The sequence below is a fragment of the Ambystoma mexicanum genome, chromosome 12 (genome assembly GCF_040938575.1).
Source record: "Ambystoma mexicanum isolate Mex_15411 chromosome 12, UKY_AmexF1_1, whole genome shotgun sequence".
NCBI lineage: Eukaryota > Metazoa > Chordata > Amphibia > Caudata > Ambystomatidae > Ambystoma > Ambystoma mexicanum.
Window position 1 is genome coordinate 1164083427 of NC_090936.1, and position 26147 is coordinate 1164109573.

The 26147-nt window shown below is 47.1% G+C and overlaps 1 protein-coding gene across 5 annotated transcripts in view; it reads right to left on the reverse strand.

Annotated features, from left to right (window-relative positions):
* The window catches only part of XPOT (exportin for tRNA), a 1180573-nt gene that overhangs the window by 441415 nt on the left and 713011 nt on the right, over positions 1-26147 (reverse strand). For all 5 annotated transcript variants that reach the window (XM_069629779.1, XM_069629778.1, XM_069629776.1 and 2 more), the window contains one exon: positions 7649-7718. In XM_069629779.1, coding sequence (XP_069485880.1) covers positions 7649-7718 — 70 coding nt within the window. The remainder of the gene's footprint in view (positions 1-7648; positions 7719-26147) is intronic.

Consider the following 26147-nt stretch of genomic DNA (forward strand, 5'->3'; position numbering starts at 1 on the left):
GGGCCGCAGTGAATGCAGAGGTTTGGATCTCGGAACTTGAAAAGGCGACGAGAAGTGAGGGCCCCCAGTCCTGGGGCGTGTGCCCGCCACTCTGGCCCTGGCCCCAGGGCTGAGTGACTTGAGTGGAGGTGTAGGTTGGGGAACTGTGCAGGGGTGCGAGTGCCCTTTGTGCAAGCTCTTGTTCTAGAGGAGGACTGAGGGCCCAGGTTGAAGTTAAGGCCATCCCAAAGCAAGGGGGAGGCCCACAGGACAAGCTGGTGTACCCTGGGCGCGGTGACCCCGGTGGGAAGGGGTGGCACAAAAGGACCTGCAGACACATCAGAAGCCCTGAACCACCAACCAGATGTGTATGAACTGCGTCACAACCCCAGGCACCTGTGACCTCAGCCGGATCGGGGCGTGAAGCAGAGGTGTGTGTGTGGCCCCCAACCTCGGGGGTATGCCCCCTTGACCAAACCCAATTCATAGGGAATTACTCCCCAGAGAAGGTGGTGTGTGGATGTTACAAGGCAGGGGACAAGCAATCTGAGCGTTGTCAGGTACAATATAAACAGGAGGGCCCAGAGAAGCCCGACTGGGGGCACAATATAGACTCGCCTCCCTCTGATACTGTGCTGTAGGGAGTTTTTGCTACGTTGACCCTCTCTCGGTCCATTCTCCTATGAGGGATGGGGTACCCAAAAGAGGCCTGCACCGGAGTGTTGCCCCGTCGTGGTGTGACCTTGCATGGATTCCAAATCCTGGTTTGCGGACTTTGCATACTTAGGCAGGGTGGAAGGAGCACATAACCAGAAGTGGGGGACGATGGCAGCGGGAGGCGAAGACTCTATGGTGACAAAGAAGGACGTTGCCTCACTACTGGAGGAAATCAGAGGCATAAGGCCGATATAGGGGGGCAAAGTCGACAAAATGGAGAAGGTTACAAGAGGTGGAGCATAAGTAATCCTCTCTAGACACTCTGGAAACCCAAATAGATGTTCGGATGAGCAAACTGGAGAGAAGAGAGGCAGATATTGTGCTAAAAATAGACAATTTTGAGAATCGTGAGAGGAGAAACAACCTCCGGTTCTTCGGGATCCCAGAAAAGGAGGGGGAGACAAAGATCTCAGACGAACAATACATGAGGTTACGAAACTCCTCTTCCAGGATGACTCGATTGACAAGACAAAAATCGAGAGGGTCCACAGAGCCGGCGGTCCTTCCAGAAGCCCGAAATCAGTTCTGGCACGTTTTCACAACTACCTGGACAGGCTGAAAATTCTAGTAAAAGGCAAAGAGCAAGGGAGCAGTGATAATGGGCACGGCGAGCGTTACTATTTTTCAGGACTTGTTCTCTCTGACCCTTACAAAGTGAAAGCTGTGCTTAACCCTGGTGAAGTGGCTGAATGGAAAAGGTGTGCGTTACAGATGGCGATTCCCATTCTCAATCTCCTTCGAGCTGGGGGGGGGGCAGAGACACAGGCTCGTAACGGAGGATGAAATACACACGAGTCACAAGGGAAATACTAGCGGAAGAAGGAACAGCACCGGGCACACAGGGAGAGAACGAAGGCGACAGAGGTTGGCGCATTAAGGATACCAGGAGGAAAAGAATCCCAGGCTCAAGGAAGTTTATGAAGCTGAATATGGCACCTCCCAATATGTCTTCAGTACACCCCGTGGTGGCAAGGAGAGGGATATTTGAAATGGTGTTTATGGGCTTGACCCGAGGGGAGGCATGGCCTGAACACTGGGAAAGTAAATGCACTCTAAAGTTGTTTTGTGGGGTTTAAGGTGTTTGATTTGCCAGGGGTTTATTGCAGTCGGGGCTAGGGTGGGGGGAAACAGTTTGAGTTGATTTGAGGAGAGGCCTGGGTTTCGGGCTTGTTTGGCGGTTTGGACTCGCCTCGTGAAGGTAACCAAGAGGGGCCGGGCGCCGTGGCGAGAGGAGGGAGAGGAGGGGAAATGGGTGTTTAGGGGACCTAGGTTTTACATGAGGGCTCAGGTTTTGTTCACCTGTGGAATTGAGTTTATGGGGTTCACATTGGCCACGGGATTTGATCATGGCTGATAGAGGCAGGGTCACGATGGGGGACAGTCTGCGTGTGTGTACACTGAATGTTAAGGGGCTCAGCTCCCCCACCAAGAGGCCTTTGGTCGCCAGGGAATTCAAACAGTCTGGTATTGATGCCCTGTTCCTCTAAGAAACCAGATATAAGAAAGGCGATACACAGAGGATTCCCTGTGGGTCTATTGGAGGTGAATATTGGGGCCTGGATGAATATTGAGGTCTGGAATAGCCCGAAAGGCAGGGGTTGAGATTCTGGATCGGAATGGTCTACCGATGGAAGTAACAAAGGTCTGGTCTGATGCAGAAGGGAGATTTGTTTTGATCTCTGTCCTGATCAAGAAAATAAGGGTCACCTTTGCTATGATATATGCCCCAAATCGGGGGCAGAAGAGATTCCTGCAAAGAACCCCAGATAAAATGAGTGATGGTCAAGGGCACCTTATCCTTGGAGGGGACTTTAATGTGTGGATGGACACGAGTCTGGACAGGCAGACCAGGCAAGCGGGGGACCATGGAATTGTACAGGCTGAGGGACATATGGCGGTACCTTCACCCACAGGACATGGAATTCATCTTTTATTCCGCAGCACATGGCACTCTCACGAGAATAGACTACCTGTATGCCACTCAGGATCTATGGGATGTGTCGAGGGACTCAGTGATTCATCCCATCTCATGGTCTGACCATGATATGGTGTCTGTAGACATTAACTGGGAGGCCTGTACCCTAGGAACTCCAAATGGAGGTGTGACGACTCACTGTGGAAGGATCTGGTCTTTAGAGAGGACTTTGAGAATAGCATTAAAGAATTATTTGCCATCAATGGGACGGGTGAAGTGAGAAGGGGGACGTATGGGACGCGGCAAATGCCACATGCAGGGGCTTGCTGATCAGGGATGGGGCCCGCAACAAGAGGGACAGTACACTTATAGAGCAAGGACTTGGAGACAAAATAAAAACTCTGGAGAGGTGTGCTCAGTACTCTCCCGCGGAAAGGGAGGACCGTATTCTGGAAGCAAGGGGTCTGAGGGTGGAACTGAAATTGCTGGAGGAGGGGAAGGTACTTCATAATCTGCTGTTTCTAAAACAGAAATTCTATAAAAAAGGAGATAAGGCAGATGCCCTTCTCACTGCAAGGTTACGGGGACAACAAGCAAACAGATGGGCCACAGAGGTTGAGGGTAGGGGGGAGCCTAGTGAGTACAGCGGAAGGAGTCCAGGAGGCATTTGCCTTGCTCTATGAGGCCCTATATAGAAGTGAAGGGAAGGCCGCTATCGGGGAGATTAATGCATACCTTGAGGGGGCCCCACCTGCCGTCCACATCGAAGGTTGATTAAGGGGTCAGAGGAAATTCAGAATGCCATAGGACGCCTCCGGCTTGGAAAAGCACCGGGAGAGGACGGTTTCATACCAGGGTTTTATAAAACCTTCTGGTCTGTCCTCCTTCCCTTCCTGAGACTTTTCAACAATATTCTGGACACGGGGAGAGCACTGGACTCATTTGCCCAGGCCCTCATCTCGGTGATACCAAAGGATGGCAGGGACCCTAGATCATGCAAATCGTATCGTCCAATTTCACCCCTAAACATAGATGCCAAGATTTAGCTATGGTCCTGGCTGCAAGATTAGAGGGGCATATGCCGAGACATGTACACTCAGACCAAGTGGGGTTTGTGGGTGGGTGCCAGGGTGCAGATATTATGAGAAAAACACTTGGGCCCAGGCTATGCAGGGTGATCCCACACTCCTTTCCATGAATGCAGAAAAGGCCTTCGACAGGGTTGAGTGCGACTTCTTGGAGGCAGTCATTACCAAAATAGGGCTGGGCAAGAGACTTCATAATGGTATCATGGCGATTTATTCTTACCCCGAGGGCCTGCGTGGCGGTCAAGCACGGGATACTCGAGACCGTTTCATCTGGGGAGGGCGACAAGGCAGGGTTGCCCGCTTTCCCCCACACTATGATTTCGCTGGAACCCCTGGCCCAGAAACTGAGACAGGACCTGCAAGTGGAGGGGTTTATCTTGGGTGGGTTGACCTCAGGGGTTTTGCTAGGTCTGTAAAAGATCTGGGGCTACGCTAATATCAGGCCTCGGGGCTAGCTAGCCTTTTGGTTGTAGCCCCTGAGATTCTATCCAGGGCTACAACCAAAAGACCCAGGGCTACAGCCCCTTAAACCCCCCACCACCCAGCAACACCTCTGGTTGACCTACAAATTTGGTCTGTATGCAGATGACATGCTCTTTCTTACATGTGGTGAACCGACTGACCTTTGTTCCAGCGGCGGTGGACATGATTGAAGAATACAGCTACATGGCATGAGTTCAAAATAAATACAGGCAAGTCGGTCCTTTACCCCTTGGATAAGAGCAGGGGTGGCGAAGGGGGCACTTTTCACTCCTGGACATGAAGGTAAGCTTGGGGAGACTATATGGTACCTGGGCATTAAAGTCACAAGAGAGCTAAAGGCTATCTAATGAGGCAAACTCCCCTCCCCCCCCCTGACTATAGGATTGGAGAAAGACCTAGCGAAATGGAATAAGTTGACCGTATCGTGGAGGGATAGGTTGAACGCAATAAAAATGGTGGTACTCCCCAAGTTCTCGTATTTATTTCAAATGCTCCCAATACAGATTCCCCCGACGACTCCTTCAGAATGACCAAGGGTACTCTCACACAATTCCTCTGGCGGTGGAAGAAACCAAGGGTCTCTAGTATGACACAGTCTTTCAAAGGACCAGGGGGAGTGGGACTCCCGGATATAAGACTATACCACAAAGCCACCCAGTTTAGGACCCTAATTCCACACCTCAGACAGTGTGAAGATTTGCAATGGGTAGGTCCCGATAACTATCACTTAAGAAAAGCGATGGTTGGAGAATGGCTGTGGGTCCCCAGGTCTAAGCTATTAAGGAGGCAAAGGGAACACCCCATTTTGGGTACTATCTGGAGTATTTAGCGCCAAGGTGCGGGAATGGGAGATGTCACGACCTGGCCTTCCCCATTGGGTCATCTCTGGGTGCCAGGGATCAGGGACGCCATCCCAAATCCCGAGAGGTTCCAAGCATGGTATGAGGCGGGTTTGGAAAGGGTTGGACAACTGTGGAAAGATGGCAGGTTCATTATGGTACAGGAGTTGGAAGAGAACCTGAGGTTAGAAAGCTTTCAGTCTTCGTTGTACCTGCAATTAAAGGGCGGTTTGACAAGGGAGGCTTGGAAAGAGAAAATCCAGAGGGAACTCTCACACTTCGAGAAGATGTTAGACTCAGGATCGAAGGGACCGATTGGTACACTATACAGGGCCCTGGTGGATATGGGAAGGGGATTTTCAAACACGTTGAGACAGAGATGGGAAGGAGACCTAAAGATGGTCCTTTCCCCTCAGACATGGCAGAGGATGTGCTGGGGAGTCCCCCAGGCCTCAATTTCATGCCAGTACAAACTGCATGCCTTTAAACTGTACGACCCGGTCAGGTTGGCCAAAATGTTGCAAAGTGTGAGCCCTATGTGTTGGCATGAGTGTGGATCGAGAGCCGACTATTGGCATATGTTGTGGGGTTGTGATGATATGGCATTTAAAATGTGCTTATTCACAAGTGTTTCAAAGCGCGACGAGGCAAGGGAGGGGGAACAGAGGGAAGACAGAAACAACGATCTTACTAGGCCAGTAACATTGAGATTGTGCAAGTGCAGGGGAGGGGGGGGGGAGGGGGAGTGCGGGTAGGGACAGGGGGCAGTGCAATACATAGGAATACATAAAAACAGTAGGTAAAAGTGCGGCCAGCTAGTGACAAGTGCAGGGGTAAGTGCAGACATCAAGTGTCAAGAGCAGGTGGGGACTGTAGGGATACAGAAACAGCTCCCAAGTGCAGGGGTAGCCCGGGAGGCAGTGCAGGTGTGCAGCTGGCCGGGGAGGGGCCCTGGGCCCGAGATTAGCCAGGTGACCAGTGCAGTTTCAGTTTTTGGTCAAGTCCTGCAGGGATGAGGTCCCTCAGCTGGATCAGGGACCTGGATGGGATCACGAGACACAAAACACCAATGTTGGTATTGTTTGGGCTACAAGAGGGGGGGTATATAAGATTGCCGAAAATGGTTCATGGTTTGCTTCTAGCGGGGAGGGCATGCCTGGCCGAACATTAGAAGAGTGCGCTTCCCCCTGGTAAGAAAGAATAGGTCAACACAGCCAAGAACTTATATCTGATGGAACACCTAACGCCGACAATATACAGTGATCCTGGGTCTGTGCAAACTGAATGGGCTGGTTTCTGTGAAAAAGACACCCAATAGGTGGGACATTTGATAACCCCGCTCGCTGGTGGGGAGGGGAGCCATGACCCCTCAACTATTTCAATAATGAGGTTATCGCGCACAGACTGAACGCCTATCAGGGAGATTGATGAAGCCCACTCAAAGAAGTGTTATGAAGTTTAAGTGAACATGGTAGAGCTGTTTCATTGTTAAGTGGACCAGGGAGGGGGATGGGGGGGCGCAGGGGGTGTAAAGTCTAAATGACGCCTTGAGAGGTTTTTTGATTGTGATGTCTCAGATGTGGTCCGATGACCCGAATGTGGTACCATTCATCTGTCATTTTTCTTGAAAAATCGATATAAGCTGAAGTAAAAAAAAAAAATTAAAAAAAAGAATTACTGTGCTTGTAGCAGTGGCATTTCTAAACTGAAATAGTGTCAAAAAAGCAAATAAGTATTGTAAAATAGGTGATGTAGGGTATGATGAAAATAAGATTTGAGGAACTTATCAAACCAAGTTGATTTAACTATTATAAGCATTTATGAATTGTAACTTCACATTTGTTACTGTGAGAATTCTGAGATCTCTGAGATAAACACCTATATTTACTGTGAATAGTTACTGAATACTGCACTGAACTGTGTCCAAAACAAAGGTAAAATCACTTCCTCTGTCAAGAATTGGATGTACAGAGACTTTGCTTTGAGAAGAAAACCATTCAGCGGCACTGGAAATCTAATATAAATCCTTTCCAAGATGAATGGTTGCGTGCCCTTTCAGCCAACAAAAATGTTCAATTCCCTTGCAGGGGCTGTTTCGGAGATTAAGATATGTGGCTAACATTTACATACTATTATATGTCCTCTTGCAACCTCATTAAGTGGTTATCCATTCTCCTTGTAACTTTGCATGTGTTTGGAATTTTTTGTGTCCAGGAATTTTTTGTGTCCAGTTATCACTTTTGTTCCTTTCATACGTGTGTAACATTAAACAGGATTATTTGTTCACTTATTAATTTGGAAGCTGTAAAGATGCATCGCCATGATGTACATTTATATAATTATTTTTCCTTTTTTCACTTGTTGATTAGAGGCCATTAGCAATATTTGGTTTCACCTGGTATAATGTTTCACTTTCGCAAAGTCAATTCATACAAAGTGATACAATGAAAAGGTATTCAACGGCTAAATACACCAAGGCAAAAATAAAGAAAACATGAACCAAGAACTGTAAGACTTTCATTACAGATTTGTGTAGGGGCGGTAGGCAGGTCACTTTACATGCAGCAATACTAATAATTGCATCAGTATTTGCAAGGAAATTTCAGCAATATCATGAATATACTTACAGGTGGCGAAAGCTCTAGAAGATCTTGTATCCTGTTCAAAATGTCTTCAATAAAGGTATTCATCTGTCTGCTAAACCATAGAAAGAAACCAAGAGAGATGATTAATTATACACAACAGTAAAGAACCGGTGAAATCTCGGAGGATTTCTATTTAAAGTCTCTGAATATCCCTTTTATATAAAATCTTGTTTAGAAAAATCAGCCATCAGCAGGATAATTAGCACAACACTCCCATAATTAGGTCATGACTCCAGTTTATCCTTAGCAAAGATAGAACACAAGATAGACATATAAAAAAGTAATAATTACACTTATCCAGATCCAGACTGGTTGGAGCAGTCTCTCAGAATGCAGCCTTTGTGGTGTAGTTTATTGAGTCAATCTGCCAGTAACTAAAGCCCAAATCAGAAACCTAGCAGAAACCAAATTGGCTATCAGCTTGTGACAGACATCGGCATTGGTGACAGACATCGGCATTGGTGACAGCAATTTGCCGAATGTAGTCCAAACTTAAGCTGGGATTTTTGGTTGTTAGGTAGATTTTCATTTTTATGCACAATCACAACCACAACCACATGTGAGGCCCCCAGTACTTTTTGCTGGACTACTGGATTTTATTTGGTCTGTTCCCCTGAGTGAGAACCTTTTTCCACATTCACTTATCCTTTTACCCCATCTTTGGGATACTTCTGAAATTTATTTTTTGTACCTTTTTCTTGGAATACTACTTTCCAAGTTTTGCGGCATCTGTGATTGACTTTTGCAGCACAGGGCACTCTCTGCAGTGTTGCTGGGAGCCCTCCGGGCTTCCCTTTTTATTTTATGTTACAGGAGGATATTTTTATCTTTTCCTATTGTGAGATCAGCACACTCCGACCTTATGTGGAATTCTGAGGGGCTATAGAGTATCCCCTTTCTCACTGCTCCTGTAACCTTTTGGTTACAGTGACAAGATAATCTGAATGGCTAGTGGCAGTGGTTTTATCCTAATTACTGTTGTGCAATTTTGTCTCCCAGGCTGAACTCACAGCCGCGGTAGTGCACAGAAGGGTCATCCATTCACCCAAAATGGTGACAGTGATGATCTTTTGCCAATTCAAGATGGCTATTCCTTTCTTGGTCCTTCCTGTGCTGTGCAGTGTGAGGAAGGTCCTGGTTTGGCTTCTGCCTTCGGCGGGATACCTTTTTGAACACCACCAAGGTGCCAGAGTGTCTGTGAGAACAGGAAACAGGGGAGGACTCTGAAACCCAGCCGTTCTTTGCCTTCTGATGTGCCTGCCTGAAACCAGTTCCAACTAGGAGGATGACGGTCCTGAAAGGACAGCCATCACCCACAGTTAGAATGGTGCATGGGTGCTCATTGGCTGGGTGCCTGCATAAGAGGCATGGATTGTGAGGCTGAAGACAAGCTGACGACAGGAACTGAAGAACCGACGAGGAGGAAGAGGAGAGATGCCTACAGCCACTTCCAGACGTAGGGTATGGCTTCTGTGTAATTGCTGCTAACCGACCCCTTCTTCCAAGCGTCAGGAGAGCCCCGAAAAGGACTCTCTCTCAGACTGGTGGGTCCAATCAGTCTGAAGACAGTCTCAAGACTATCTGCATTTGGAGCCATCCCTCAGCAAGCAGTGACCTTCACCAGCTACAAACCGCCAATGTCCTGGGACCTGTGGCCATCGTACAGTGCATCTCTTTCAGAAGATTGAATCATTCCAAAACTTTGGTGGACTTCCTCCAGAGGTAAAATTCCACTCCTTGAAGTCCCTGGACCGAGAAAGTGAGACAAATCGATCGGGCAGTAATCGTTCTTCACTGGTGCTTTGGAAAAGGCGCCAAAAATCACAGAACCCAAACAATTCGTTGCCCGGAGGCTCTTCACTTGACTGCAGCTGCGAGATCCATTCCAGTGCCCCTGCTTTCATCTGCCGGACCAAGAATCCGGTGACCGGGTCTGCTGCTGCTGCATTGTGGGGGCATTGTGCTTCATCCTCTTCTTCACTTGTAAGGTACTTAATGAGACTCCAGGAGAACTTACCTAGAGTTGTTTTGCTGCTCCTGTATTGCTGGAGTGCTGATTTGTGTGTTTGGGAGCTCGCCCATATACGTTCACCCAGGCTTAATGCCTGCATGTCTTCAGGGAGCCTGCTCCAAAGTTCCTGAACCTTTTCCCAAACAAAAAGTGGTACTTGCTACTGAAGAATTCCTCTGGAACATTTGAGCTCTCGACAGCCATACTCCAAGTTCTTTGTACTGCCTGCAGAGCTTCCTCCCTCCTAAAAATTATAAATTATATTTTAATGTGCATCAGCAGATATCGACTTTTCACAGACTACAAAACATACAAAGTAATTTAAAATCCGTTTTAAAAAATGGTAGCAGGCGCCCCTCTCCAGGAAGAACAGGGCACGATAACGTGTTCTGTGGTTTCTTTCCCATTTTGAGAGTTTGCAGCCATCGCTTTTTGCTCACTGTACCTTCCACAGGTGGGAAATATCCATTTGCATATCAGTCTTTGTCCCGCCCACATGGGCAGTCCAGCACCGAAATGCTATGGCAATTCCCTTCTGAACAAGAATACCAACAGCAGCCCTATACACGTGTTTCAGCCTTGTTGGGCCTCATCAGTGATGTGGCGCAGTGCCTCTCTGAGCAGGGAGTCCACGTCTGGGTTCCCCCAGGTAACTCAGGGTGACCAACCCCAAGTTCCTTGCAAAAAGGTTTAAAAAAAGGTAGCAGGCGCCCCTCTCCAGACAGAACATGGCATGATCTGTGGTTTTTTCCCACTTTGAGAGTTTGCAGCCTTTGCTTTTTGCTCACTGTACTTTTCACAGATGGGAAACATCCATTTAAAATCAGGCACTACAAGTCTTTGCATTCATAGATAAAACTTGACATTATAAATAGAAATACAACACTTCGACCCAATCCGCAGGGATAAACAGTATACAGTTCCAGCATTTTCAACACTCATCAATTCCACTGTCAATAATGTTTCATGGCCTGGGGGGCACTGTTGTGCAGCCGTCGGATGCAGTTGTAGCTTTTCACTGCTCCGTCTGGGCTCCCCGAAATCCTGCAATTATCCTTTTTTTTACGTCAAGAAACCTTGCAGAGACATGATCCACGGAAAGGGAAGAATACAGGCACCATGTCCTCGAAATCCTGGGGAAAACCAGTGCGGCTTTACACCAGAAATGCTGTCTAGTTGTCCGTGGCAGTGCAGCACGGGAAGGAGCCCACGACACCCACTATGAGAGGAAGCCCCGCAGGCTGCTGTGAGAGGGGACGGAGGCTCCCCAGAACACCGCATTACCGGCTGGCGCCCTGCTGAGGCACTGGTGTGAAGCCCCCCCCCTTGTTTCGCCCGACCCGCACTGGCCGCTGTGGAGGCGCTCCGGCCCCTGAATATCACGGGGCGCAGCCTATGCAGTGTGCGGATGGCGGGGCTGTGGTAGCCTACCGCCTACAGTGTGTGCCGATAAGGCGGTTCTGGTCGGATATGGCCCTCTCTTCCAGCTGCGGTGGCGCTGCACGAAAGACATTTTCCCTCCCTCACCCTCCGGAGCAGCGTGGAGTGAGGACCTCCAGGCCAGGGAGGACACGGGCCGTGTGCCCAGGCGCACACGTGGATGCCAGAGTGCCCCGGGAGCCGGAGCTGTTCCACACAAGTTAATGTTAAAAGGATATTTGTACCGCGCACTATCACTGGTGCTCTGGCGGCTCTGAAAAAAGGGAGAAGGGGGGGTGAGTTAGTATGAATGAGCTGGAGAAGTGCAAGATAGCAGTGATGTGCTGTTGGCAGCCTCAGCCCGGTGGGTCCGTTGATTGGGCTTGGAGTGTTTTAGGGCCGGTAGTCGTCGCGTGCTGTTGTGCAAGTCTATGTGCGGTTAGTTTTGTTGTTGCAGTGTAGTGAAGTTAGTGCGGTTTGCTGCTTTAAGGCTTGTGGTTGTGTTTGGTTCGAGTTTGAGAGTTGTATGCAGAGGAGTGGAGTTGTTAGTGGGTTGGTTGATTCAAGACTGCACACTAGGTCCAGGCTAGGCAGGAGAGTAATATATCAGACATTGAATTGCCTCTATGTGTGCACATGCTAACATTTACAATTCTATCCAGATGCGACACAGGCGAAGTTGAGGATTCAACTAAGTGAGGCACATGCTAACACTCACAATTCCATCTAGATGTGGCGCATGTTAGGCTAAAGAATTCCCTCTGTGTGTGCACCTGCTAACATTCAAGTTCCTTAATGCCATATCCTATCATATAATCACCATCCAATCCAGATGCAACGCAGGCCAAAGTTAGGAATTCAGTCTAAGTGTGGCACATGCTAACATTTACATTTTTCATCTAAGTATGGTGCATGGTGACATTCGTGATCCCATCTAGATGCGAGGCAGGCCAAAGCTAAGAATTCTAACTAAGTGTGACGCATGCCAACATTCTCATTTCTATCAGAGTTCTGTCAAGTGTGGTGTATGCTATCCTTCCTAATTCCATCTAAGTGAGGCAAATGCTGACATTCATAAACCTACCCAGATGTGAGGCAGGCCAGCGTCCACAATTCCCTCCAAGTGTGATATTTGGTAACATTGACTAGCATGTTAGGATGCAGTGCAAGGCAACATTTCAAACTCTGTGCGCTGTTTGTTGAAGCAGGTGAGCTCCCCACCCTGAGAGAGACGTGACTGTAGTTAGAGTGGCTTCCCGTGCGGGGGTGGTGAAGAATTTCCCATTCAAGAGGTTGTTCCTCGACCACCACTGCAGCGAGAGAACGAGGGCCAGCGAGACAACCACTAGATCGTCCTATTACACAAACAAGGTAGCAGGCGCCCCTCTCTCGAAAGAACACAGCATGATAACCTGATAACAATAACAAGTGATAACAAGTGAGGGGGAGTTCTGGGGTCTGGGTTGTGGCGCGCCGCACTCAAGACAGTGATTTTGCTGGGAGGTTGGGTTCATTTGCACACCCAGGCTGGACGGCCATTTCAGGCACCCAACACTTGCAGGCGGTACATGTGGGGGTTATACAGGTGCCGGGGCTGTGGCGAGTGACAGGGACTGGACCTACACGAAGGAAACCGCTGCACTAGGGACTCAGGGGGGCCACAGGGCAATTAGAGAAACTGACTCTGCACGATAAAATATGCTTGGGACCTGATACTGTGAGTCCTCCTCCAACGGATGCAGTCAGCGGCGGGCCGCAATAGTTGCTAATACAGACTCCTGCACTCCCCTGACCCCATCAGCGCTTCCTGGGGTGCTGGACATTCGCTTGGGCTCCGCTGGGCATCAGACTTTGGCCCTGGGAATAGAGAGACACGCGCCCCCTAGACCGACCTGCCCCGCAGGACTCCCGCACAGACCAAAATAGATAAATATACTGCGTCTGTCCCGGGGAGGGCCCCTCATCCCACTGATCATGCTGGAAAGGGCCCCTCAACTGACGAAATAGGCCAGACGCTGTCAATCACAGACATAATGGCTGCCTTTGGTGAGTCCAGGACGTCAGGGGAGATGAAAATTGATGGTCTAACCTCTGAGGTCACCTTCCGACGCCAGGACCTACGGAACCTGAAGTCTCGAGTAGGTGAAATGGAGCAGAGAATTTCAGATGCTGAAGACGCGGCTAAGAAACTGGAGGAACACCTGGTGCAAGTGGAGAAGAAACTCGCCACCCTCTAGGCCAAGGCTGAGGATAGCGAAGGCCGATCTCGGCGCAATAACCTTCGCATACTGGGGCTTCTGGAGCGGGAGGGACCGTCCATGGAACTCTACCTAGAAGGTTGGATTGTGGACCTTATGGCTCCCCAAAAACTCTCCAATTATTTCTCCATCGAAAGGGCGGATAGGATCCCAACTGGCAGAGCAGTGCTTGGAGCCCCTCCACGCACGGTGATCGCCAAGCTCATGAACTATCGAGACTGGGATACAATCCTTCACATGGCGAGTGCGAAAGGTCCAATCACCTATAATCGGAACTGGATTGGGTCCCTCCCCCAGCCCCCGAGGATAACTCACCTGGTAACGCTGGAAAGACCTGAGAACTAAAGAGGTGCTGGGTGACCCTCAACTGTTCGGGCCACTTTGGTGGAGAATCTATACTAGTCTTCTGCACTCTCTCCCCTCAAGCAGGATATGCTTAATTTTTGGGACACTTGTATCTGGATTGGGCAGCACAGAACGGGAAGGAGTAGTAGTGGCCTAGCCCCTGAGGAGCTCCCTGAACAAGTTCTTATTGTTCATGGTTCTATGTTTGGGCGACAGGTGCTTCTGGTTAAGGGGGGGGAGAACAGTACAGGGTGGGGGGAATTCACGGGTGTTTGTTACCAAGAATCATAGAACAAGAAGTCATATCATCTGTTATCGTTGGCGTCGGTTGGGCTGGGGCATGGGTTCGGAAGTTCAGAACATTCAAAACGGGTTATGGTATGCAGTCCTTTGGCAGTGGCTGTTCGGGTTGGTGGGGGTGTCTTTTAGGTCATATGATCCTTCTTGAATTGCAAACGTAGTTAGCACATTAGCGGGTCACAAACTGGTCAGTTGTCTTTGCTGACCTGGAATGTGAATGGTCTCGGCTCTGGTGTCAAGCGGAAATTAGTTCTTCAGTATCTTAACCAGCACTCCTCAGACATAGCCTTCCTCACTGAGACCCATCTGGTCGGAACGGAATGCGTTTTTTAAAAAAGATCTAACTACCCGCACTCATACCAGGCAGGGTTCTCAAGAGGTGCTAGAGGTACAATGATACACATCCACAAACAGACCCTAGTGGTCGATACATTGCAGTGGTTGGCGACTTGTGGGGAGAATAGCAGGGCCTCATTGCAGTGTACGCGACCCCTGCACTCACTAAGGACATCCTTAATGACCTACGCATGATATTACTGGGGGAGAGGGTGGGAGTGTGGGCCTTGGGAGGGGACTTTAACGAGGTAATGGAGGTCACCAGAGACAGATCACACAAGGGTATCAGAACCCGGCAGGGCCCGACCGTGTTACACGAATTTGCTGAAGCAACAGGGTTATTGGACACTTGGAGGTCTCTGCATACTAATGACTCTGGGTTCTAGTTTTATTCCCATGCACATAAGAATGTCCAGAATTGATTATATCCTCATCCACCGCAACATGTCCCACAGACTTATGTCCGCGGTCCTCCTGGCCAGAGGAGTCTCGGACCACTCTCCCCTGATGGTAACCCTGAAAAGCAAACAACAGAAACCTGACGCCACCTGGAGCCTCAACACCTATCAGTTGGGTTGCCCTGCGATAGTTGAAGGGCTTGTGAACAAATCCAACAAATACTTTGAGCTCAATGCAAGCTCTGTAGTTTGCACGATCACGATCTAGGAAGCATATAAAACTGTCCTTTGGGGAGAGGCTATTTCCTTGGTGACTGCTCATCGGCAGAACCACACCTGTGAGATGGTGGAGGCAGAAGGGCAGGTTTCCGAATGTGAGACAAAATTCCTGAAATTAGGCACAGACGCCTCGCAGGAGACGATAACAGCACAGGAGGCGTTAAGAAACATAGCCCTAGACAATGTTCGAACCGCCCATTGGTTGATCCAGAGCCAGATTTACGAACGTGGAGACAAGGCTGGTAAAACGCAGGCCTGGCGGGAGCGACGGGAGCAAACCAAAGGCCACATTCAAGTGATTCGAGAGACCGATGGGACCTGTTAATAGCAGACTCCAACATAGCGGAAACCTTCGCTAAATATTATGAGCATCTCTATTCCCCCCTGTTGAAGACTCTGCTTCTGACCACCCTAATTTTCTCGATACGATCGAACTCCAACTTCTTACCACGCAACAGAGGGAATCGCTTGACCTCGAAATCACAGAAAATGAAATACAAGCTTGCGCAGCTTCAAACTGGGAAAACTCCAGGAACCAACGGTTTTCCAGTGGAAACGTCTCAGCGGCTCATTTTTCACACACATGCACCGTATGTTCCTCCGTAGCAAAGAATTGGGCATCCGCCCCCCGGACCTTAGGAAAACTTGTATTGTAGTGATCCCCAAGTCAGGAAAGCCCCTTGATCAATATGCCTCCTATAGGCCTATCTCATTGACAAATGGGGAAGTGAAAATCCTTGCTCGAGCTCTGGCCAACAGGTTACTAGGAGTGACTGAGTCTATTGTCCACCCCGACCATTGCAGATTCATGCCTAATAAGTCCACTCGTATGAATCTTCGTAGACTTAAACTCGCTTTGCACAGTTCCCCAGAGATATCGGACCTGCTCGGCCTGCTGGCGGTCGATTTTGAGAAAGCATTTGATTCCGTTGGGTGGGAGGCTCTGTGGGACATCTTGGAACAAATGAACTTTGAGCAGGGCTTCATCTCCTGGGCCAAGCTCCTATATGAATCGCCTGTAGCGAACGTGAGAGTGAATGGTAGGTCGTCTGTGTCGTTCCCGCTGAGACGTGGGACTAGGCAGGGTTGCCCTTTCTCTCCCCTGTTTCTTCTGGCAATTGAACCACTCGCGATCAAGCTCCGCACAGACGAAGACTGGTGGGATTCACCTGGCCGGGGGGAGGGGAAGACCGAATTTCGCTATATGCGGATGATCTCCTCATTTACCTCAGTAATTCGGTAGCCTCATGTCCAATCGTGTCCCAGACCCTCACGGATTACCAGCGGTTCTCCGGCCTTCAAGTGAATAACCAGAAAACCATGTACTTTCCAATTCAGGGGCGTGCGAATGCGATCCCTGAACCCTGTCCATATTCAGTCTCTATCCTCGGTTTTACATATCTAGGCATACAAATTGGTTCTACGCTAGAGGAGCTCCTCCAACTGAACGTACAGTCTGTGCTTGATAGACTTGCTGTGAATGTTTCCCACAGACAGCCCTTAGCACTGTCTTCAATGGGCAGGGCTGCACTATTCAATATGATGTCACTCCCTAGACTTCTATATGTTCTACAGAACACTCCACTTCCCATCCCCCCCCTGGAATCTTCACATCGATAGACAAATTAATACGGGCCCTACTCGAGGGGGGGAGGTGGGAGGGGGCAGGGAGGATGAAGCAACCTAGAATTGAACTCACAACCTTGCAGCGTTCAATCTGGGATGGGGCATAGGATTACCATGCATCCGTACATATTATCTGGCAGCACAAACCGGGATTGTTAATGATTGGCTACACAGTAATACCACACTCCCTCACATCCGTATGGAACTGTCCGCCATGCACCCGGTTTCTCCCCTTCAGGTTCTATACGCCCCCCAAGATAGAGTGGCCAAAATTCAACGCATGTCACCACATATCCGTCGTATTTGGGAGGATGCGCATAAACACATTGGTTGGGGCTCCAAAACTACACTGGCACAGCCTCTGACACACAATGCGCACCTCTGCGGGATCCAGAAAATGGGGTGCTTGGGGAACTGGGAAAGACAGAGGGTGCATACACTAGCGCATGTAATTCAGGGAGGGCACATAGTGGAGTTTGATACCCTGTGTGAAAACTTCAGCTTGAGACCCGGTGATCGTTTTAGATATACGCAGCTCGTTCATGCCTTGAACGCAGTTTACGAAATTTGAGGCTGCCCCTCCCCTGCTCCCCTATAGAAACCAATGCTCGTACGGACTGTATCCCCTCCAGGGTCAACTCCACGCTTTACCAGGCGTTCAATTCCTTTGGCACTAAAGAACTCACCACACAAAGGGAAGTGGGAAAGGGACAGATAGGTTGGAACCGGAAGAATGGATAGAAGCACTGATGTTCCCTCGAGTGATCGCCATTGATGCAAAGTTATGCCCGAGTTTAGGATACTGCATCAGTCCTAATATTCTCATACAATGCTGGCCAGCTGCAACGGGGTGGGTGCTGGGGTCTGCCTCCGATGTAAGCACGAAAATGCTACCTTCTGCCATACAATCTGGGAATGCGGTGTGGTTCAGGCGTTTTGGGCGAGTTGCACTGGCAGGATTTCCACGACTTTGGGATCCCAAATACTGTTAGATCCAAAACTGATACTACTCGGGATCTGGGGAGAACTGGGCCTTACCAAACATGAAAAGCTGTTTGTGGCTGTGGCACTGGGGATGGGTAAGCGACTTATAGCTACAACTTGGGGAGCTGCTGAGACATTGTGCCAAACATGTTGGTCTAATGAGGTCAGTAGGTGTGCTTCCCTGGAGCGTCGCATTTATACAGAGACAGGTTGCCCTCGCAAATATCAGAAAATATGGGGAAAGTGGATGGATGATCAGTGAGGCCCCTCCCCTTCCTGCCATCCCCCGACCCCCGCCGCTTGATGGGATTCAGTGCCTATGTACAATACATAATACTTTCATCACTACAGGTGTAAACATCACCCGATTCGACTGCCTTCCGTTTATCATTTATTTGTATGTTTCTTGCATTTGTGAAAACCCCCAAAAATTGTTTTATAAAAAAAATAAAATGTTTCATGGCCTAAGGACAAACAATACCAGAAACCCAGTCTGTAACCAACTAGGCTTGCTAACAAAATGGGTGAATGACTTATTCTCCCTTGGCATTCAATCAAAATTTGGAACAAAGACTGTCGGATCTTTAATTTACAGATGGAGCATATATCCTTACACACAGTTTCCAAAGACCTACTGGAAGTTACTTCTCTAGACCGGAGCAAATTTAACAGAAGTCATGACATATCAACTTCTCCCATCTGGAAATCTCTTCAATTAAGTCGGTAAAACCCCCATCGGTTTTTAAAAGGATAGACTCCCGTGCAGTGTTAGTAGACGCATACAATCAACAGTTCTTATCCAGTCATATTCATTTAGAGCTCTCTTTACAATGCTTGGATTTGATAGTAGATCCTTCACTGTTCTACCAATATTTGTTGAAATGGAAGTCACACTGTTTGTTAGACCTTTCAACAGGTGATTCATTTGCTTTAGATCTTCCTTGAAGAAATCCACATAAAGTGAATGTTCCCTTGGCGACTTATGTCTATACAATACAAGCCAGCCTTCCGAGACACAAGAACCAGTTTGTATCAAAATGCCACCATAGGGAGGGAACATGGGTAGATTCAAAGCCTTTTTCCAAATCCTGCCCTCTAAGCGATCCCAATTCAGATTCCATGCCTGGGACTCAAAATCCATGCAGTTGAGTAGGGTGGGAATTACTTTACCCTTATAACATGTTATTAAGGGAACCAGTGAGAAACGACAATTAACTTTAAGATTCTTCTTCTCAGCTGCCAGTTGATACATTTTTGCTCTAATCCTTCCACCAAGCCCACATTTGGATGCACAGCTAGTCTAAAACCCAAATATGTTCTTACTAATACTGGTGTAATATATTTTGATTCCATAAACCAAGTATGTGCCATACATTTCCTTTTCCCATTACAAAATCACATTATACTTGTCTTCTCAGGATTAATCACCCGGTCATTTGCCGATGTGTTTTTGCTCATCACTCCCATCAATTGCTGTAATCCCTTGGGAGCAAAATCAATGAGCAGTACATCATCGGCATAAACCAGCCAACTAATTCGCCTCCCGATTTTAGGACTTGCCAGGGCATGCTGATGTAATATGTCCTTTAAATCAGCCAGATACAGAAGAGCGAGAAAAGGCACAAGGATACATCACTACCTCACTCCTCTCTGTTAGAATTAGAATTGACCTGTAAGATCCCCTTGGAAGTTCAATCGAACTTGGATCTTGGAATTCTGATGTAAATAAACCAAGATTGCCAACAGCCCAGCAGGAATACTCCAGGCCCTCACCTTTTGCCACAATCGGTTCCTACTTACTGTGTCAAAGGCCTTACTATGATTCACCAAGCCCACAAACTGGGGAGTTCTGCCTGCCACGAAATGTCCCTAAGTGCATTCACAACCAGCCCATTAAGGGTTGTAGACATGCCTTGCCGGAATCCGGTCTCAGTTCTATCCAAAATATCCCTACTCACTGCCCAGCTCTCCAGTTCCAACAACATTACCTCTGAGAAGATTTTACTGTACGCATCAAGAAGGGCGATCGGGGGGTAATTGTTCGGATCCGCGCAATCGCCCCTCTTGTGTATAGGAATTGAAACTGCTGACTTCCAGCTCTCAGGGCATGGCCTTCTTTCAATACAGTTCTTAAAAAGAAGGTGCAAAGTCATAGACCAGGACTCCAAGTCGGCTTTTAGAATAGAATAGAATAAGACAGCCCATTTGGGTCAGCAGCTCTCAAGCCAGACTATTTTATAATTAGATTTTGCACCACTTTAGGTGATACACACTTAAACAAAGGAACATCAACGTGGACCGTGGCCGTGTCACATGCGATCTTACCAAATAAAGATTCAAAGTAAGCACACCATTTGCCTTCCGGCACAGAATTAGTTTGTAAGGTGGTTTGTGAGATCTTACCATTGTTTACTAAGGGACCAGAAATGCTGGGTGTTTTTTGTAATTAGCGTTTCAATCGTAAGTGCTCCCTGAGGTTGACATTTCAAAGATTGATTGGCCCTGTTCCAGTTCCGGTATTCTGAGATCAAGAATTTATTTTCCCTTAGGAACACTTCCCTATCGAAAACAAATTCCTCAGATCTCTTAGATCTTTTCTCAATTCTCCTTTCCGCACCCAGGTAGTTTGTTCAAACTATTTATGACTGGGGACTTTCTTTGCACCTCCCACTTTGTCTAACTCCCAGAGAAAATATCAAAATGTTCTGGTTGACACACTATTAATTGTTCCCTTGATTAGCCGCAAGAGAATTTTTCAAATGTTTATTTAACTCAGAACCATCTCGTTTGTACTTAACCAGCGGGTTTCCACCCTTGTTTACCAAAAGATCTGTCTCCTACCTTCCTTCATCTGGGTAAACTCCATCCAACATCCTCAAGATCAACATATTATGATCGCTTCTCTGGGTGGATCTTACCTTTATCCCCGAGAGCTAGGAGCGAAAAAAAGGTCTCTAGACAGGATTATACAATCTATAACTTATTTCCCCTGGTTTTCCATCCAAATGCAAGCTGGTGGCAAATCTCCGTTTAGATTACTGTTACAGATAATCAGAACCCATTCATTTAGAAACCTCAACCATTTCTTGCTTTTTTCTTCCTCCAAAACCGGCCCAACTTCCAGTGTCTTTGGTCTAGGCAGTATGAGTTAAAATCTCCTGCTATTAAGATACTTGTACCCTCCCCAAGACCCACCTCTTCAGACACAATATTTCCTCCAGAAACTCATTCAGGATGGAACAGGAGGTGTTATAATAAAGGTAAAGCACCATCATGTTTTACAGCCATTAACAGAAAGCTCAATTTTTGTGGCCAGAATTCCATAATGAGCTTTTGTTATTTTTACCATCTTCACTATTTTGGAATTAATAGAAGCAGTTATTAAGCTACCCGATGGTCAGCCACCTTTAATATTAGTCGCAAGTTGACTCACAATCATAAAACCATCCAACCTAAGTGCTGCAAGCAAGCAGGTTTCCTGTAATAAAATTAAGTCAAAGGAGACAAAGAAGTCATCAGTTTTCCCCTCAATAAAACTTTTACAACGCCTCGTCTTCAAGAACAAAACATCCAAACCACTAATCACTAAAGTAACACATTTTCATCCAGTTTCTGACACACTTGAGTCAAGATCTCAGACAGCAAAGTCCACTACTTGCTTCTACTTTTCACCCTTTCATCATTTGCCTTTGTCAACAGCCCCACTGATTCACTCTCCAGGATTCTTTTTCCCCCTCTAACTTGAGTACAACCCACATATCCCCGTTTCCACCAGAATTTTTATTTTTGGTTTATTTGTGGAAATTTGAAACCCTTTTGTAAGAATACTCCTCCAGCTGACAGGAGGGCATTCACCACCAGGCACGACTGAAGCCCAATTTCTAATATGTTCGTGATCTTATCACATGGAAAGTTAATATAATCAAATTCATAAGTTGAGACCCTGCCACTTCTTTCAGCAACTACAAAATCGATTGTTTAGGATCAATTGTTCCCCGATGTTGGATAAAATGTTCCATCCACACATGGGGATGAACAAAGAAAGTTCGAAACATCCTCTTTACTGGCTACAACTTCCTCTCCGATACACTTTTATTTACCTACTATGTTTGCCTTGCCTTGTGAGCAAGACCCATATTATATACTTAATGCCACCGTAACATTAAAAGGCTCCATCAAATTTGCCTGGGCTTGATCTTGCAAGTTGACAGGCGACAGAGTGTCTAATGTCTGTGTTTTGACTAGCATACTCTTCTTTTTGTTTATTTTTCCCCTCATCACGAAAATCGGTGCCCATCATTTCATGGGTAGTTTGGCTTTATTCACAGAGATGCTATCAATTGAGCCTGCTGTGGGTTCAATTGTTTCCAGTCGGCCTGAGTCTACACATTGACTCTAGAACCTGAGTTTTGATGCTGTCTTGTGTTACCAGCACTTAAATTGGGTTCAGCATCTACAAGGGCCAGAATATCCTCCTCAATCTCACCATCTTGAGCCTGAGCTGACAAATTGTCATGCTTCTTCCAATTTATACAAGTTACTCAGTCTCGACATCCCTTTGACATATTAGATTTGTGCTAGACTTGTTGGTTGCTTGCTACATTTGACCAAACTCCTTTATCCTTCCGAGTTTGTTCCTCCACAGCTCTCATATCATCAGAAAAGTCCACGTTTCTCAGGTGCTTTCAATATCCTTTAAAATGTTTACCCGCTTTCTTGATTTTCTTTTTCTTCACGCTACCGCCTTGGGTAGCGTCAACACCCACCCTTTCCCCTGCTTCCAAGGCAGTGTTCCAGATGAGTTGAAACAAGCCTGGGTTATACCTCTGTTAAAAAAGCCTACCTGGATTAGAGTTTCCTAACTAATTATAGGCCAATAACGAATACTCCGTTCTTGCTAAAAATACTGGATCGTGTTGCATATTCTCAAATGGCCCAACATTTAAATCTCTATCCCATTCTTAATTCTCTTCAATCAGGGTTTAGACAAGGTTTTGGGACAGAAACCTCATTACTGGATCTCAGGTTGCAACTTCTAAAGAGACTGGATAATCAGCAGGTCTCTTTACTCATCTCCTTGGATCAATCCGCAGCCTTCGACCTGGTCGATCACACCATTCTGGCCGAAAGGTTGAAGTCTGTTGCTAATTGTTCCCCCGCTGCCATTAAATGGTTGTTATCGTTTCTATCCAATAGAATTAGCAGGGTCTGTGCAGATGATGCTATGGCGCCTGCTACATCGGTGCATTTTGGAGTCCCGCAGGGGGCCAGTTTATCACCATGCATTTATAATATCTGCATGGTCCCTTTTTTTGCACGTCTTGCTCAAGAAGGGGTTCTTTTCTCCAACTATGCAGATGACACGCAATGTGTCATCCCGCTCACAGGACTTCATGGTTTGGATGAAATAGAACTGAATAGAATATTCTCAATTTTTGAGTGCTGGATGATGCAGAATAATCTGGTCCTCAAAAGGGGTAAAACAGAACTCATGGTGATGGGTTCAGAGGGCAATCTAGCCAAATTAGACCCAGCACAAACATTTTCAGCTGGGTGATGTGGAAATCCCTATACTCCCTAAAGTGAAAATCTGTGCTGGATCAGTCACTGAATATGAAAGCCTACATAGGCTGCACTGTTGAGTCAGTGTCATATTACATTGAATTATTAGCTCATTTGAGACCTTATATTTCCCAACAGAATGCAGAGGCAATTGCACAAGCAATAATAGGCTCTAAAATAGATTACTGCTGTAGCCTCCTGGTGGGGGCCAGTAAAACAACCATTAACAGACTTCAAGTGGTACAAAATGGAGCAGTGAGAGTAGTCACAGGTCTCTCCTTTCGCTCCCACATAACGGAAGCATGCCGGACATTACACTGGCTCCCTCTAGAGGCTTGAACCTCCTTTAGATTGTTAGTCATTACTTGTAAGTGTTGCATGGGGATTATGCCTCCCTATTTACAAAAGCATATTAATGAAAAACCCTGTTACAGAAACTTAAGATGTAACAACCAAAATCTTCTATTTTTGTCCAGATGCAAAAATAAGAAAGTTCAGGCGGGAGCTTTTTTGCGTTGGACCAACGCTATGGAATGCTCTGCCACCCTATTTAAGAAATCCTTCATCACTGAGCACCTTAAAAAAAGAGCTCAAGACCTTGCTTTTCAATTAGTCGCTGCCCTTTGGCCCTTGATCCGATGAAGTCTTTCTCTCACCTGCCTCTTAGGACCTTCATTGTTTTGTGTTTTTGTCTGTCTTGTCTGCGCCCTCACACCCATGGGTTTATGGTTGCGCATGATAAATGTTATAAAGTAAAAGTAAAAAGTGGCGGTATCCTTTAATTCGGCAAATCTCCTGTAATGGGGCAACATCCTGATGTCTAGTGATCGAATGTCTCGCAAGGCCACATTGACCCCAACCATGACTATCCTCTCATCCATATCCGGCATCTTCCCTGAGGAAAAAAACCAGGGTTCACCTACAACATCTAGCAGCTCGTCTCTTATTATATTTTTAGTAAATTTAATTATCAAACAATGGTGCAATTCTGTCGTATTAGTAAGTCTTCCTACTTTCTGATTCAACGCCTCTGTGGTTGATACTATTTTCAATTGATGTAGATCACTCTTACTCTGATGTTTTCCCAGAGTATTCACAATTGCGTCCAGCCCAAGCTTTACGTCTCCCATTTCAGTTACATTAACCAAGAGGGTATTGTGTATATTTTCGCAGAGATTGACAAAAGAATTTAGCACCACATTTAATGCAGAGATCGTTGGAGCTGTTAACTTAATTCTTTCATCCATTACTCAATGATTTGTGTAATCCTCCACCGTTAGAATTGCCCTGTGCTTCCACTGAATCAAAAGTTAGATGTTCAGTTAATATTGTGGCCGGATAACCAATAAAGTCAATCCCTGCAGTATCTGTAGATTTAATTTAGGTCAGATCAATGGTGAGGGAATTACACCCTTCACGAACGTCAACATCCCTTTCAACAAACGGGAGTTTCAAACATACTTCTATCCGACACCCGCAATGTTGGATCCACAATTTTCTGTCTCCCAGCCATTTCATCCGTTATGGACCTGCTGCCCAACTTCATGAAAAAATCCTTAATCTTCCTCTGCAATTTACTTCCAGATGTGATTATTTCTTCTGGGGCACCCAACGGAATAGAAGGTCGAAAATTAAGATCATTGTGTACTTTGGCTTTAATTTCCATCACATTTGTATTTATTAGCTTATTTATTGGAGGCAAAACCTCACACATCATTGCCCCCTCTTCCACAGTTCCTGCCAGACCCACCATCAGGGTCTCAAAGTTAAGGCTTGTCATTGGAGTCATGTGTCCCTTGAGTGTTGGGCACAAGACTGGGGAGACGCTGTCTGTTGTTCTTAGTAAGCTTAATGTCAACTACTTGCTTAGCAATCTTCTAATTCAGCTGATAGAGGTTTTACTAGATGGGAAATTTCTTTCTCCCCTCGTGTTTGCTCCTTCCACTTCAGAGAGGGGCTCCGTACCACAGCCTCGAGAGCCACGCTCTCACCCTCCGCCCCCCAGGGCTGGAATCAAGGAAGCAGTTAGCAAAGGGGCCGGGGATGAAGACTTAGAATCCAGATGCACCACCTGGATGCTCATTGCTTTATCAGTAGTTTTTTGCAAACCTACAGAGCTTTCCGTCTTATCTGTATCCATCGTGGTATCCATGACTACTAGACCGCACGCCTGGGACTCATTTGTTTTACACCACAGTCCCACTGCTTACCAATGCGCAAATGTGACATGCAACAGTGATTTCTAAGTGTATTTAAACAGGAGGAAATACTAAAACTAGGATACAAAGCGATAACAGCGAGGCAAAGGCTCAAAAGGTCCAATAGCCACACTCACCCTTGCGCCGCCACCACCACCAAAGGCAAGAAAGCTGTGGTTTCTGGGCGAATTACTGAAAGCTTGTCCTCTACAGCAGAACACCAAGGACCTATGTTCACTTTCACAGTGAGGTTACTCCAATCTCCCAAATGGTAAAGCGCACAAGCAGTAGCACCCACTATGCTATATGCAAGAATTATGGGGATGTTGAAAATAAATAAACCATGAAGGACCTCGCCAGTCCTCCCTGGCCAGACCGTGGGAGGCAGAATATACTTGCTGCCTACCGAACTAAATCAGGAGTTCGGGTTGCGGCTCACAGCCCACAGCCTAGGGTCGGGAGTGTTTAGCTCTGACGTCGGCTCAGCGCGTTGCACAATCAATCAAGGATATCTCCAGAGAGGGAGGACTCAGCAGGAGAGAAAATGCTTTTTTTTTGTTACTTCCTCAACTTCGCCCACTGCGGGACCGTCTCTCGTTTCAGCAAAGCCACTGCAGACCCACCCGTCTCCAGGAGCCAACCACAGGTGAATCCAGGCCTACGCGGTCTCAGCGCCTTTAAGCCTTCACACTGCTCATGGTATCCAGCACCGACAAGCCGACGGGCCTTAGAGGAAAGTACGCAACAGCACGAGTGTCAAGCCGC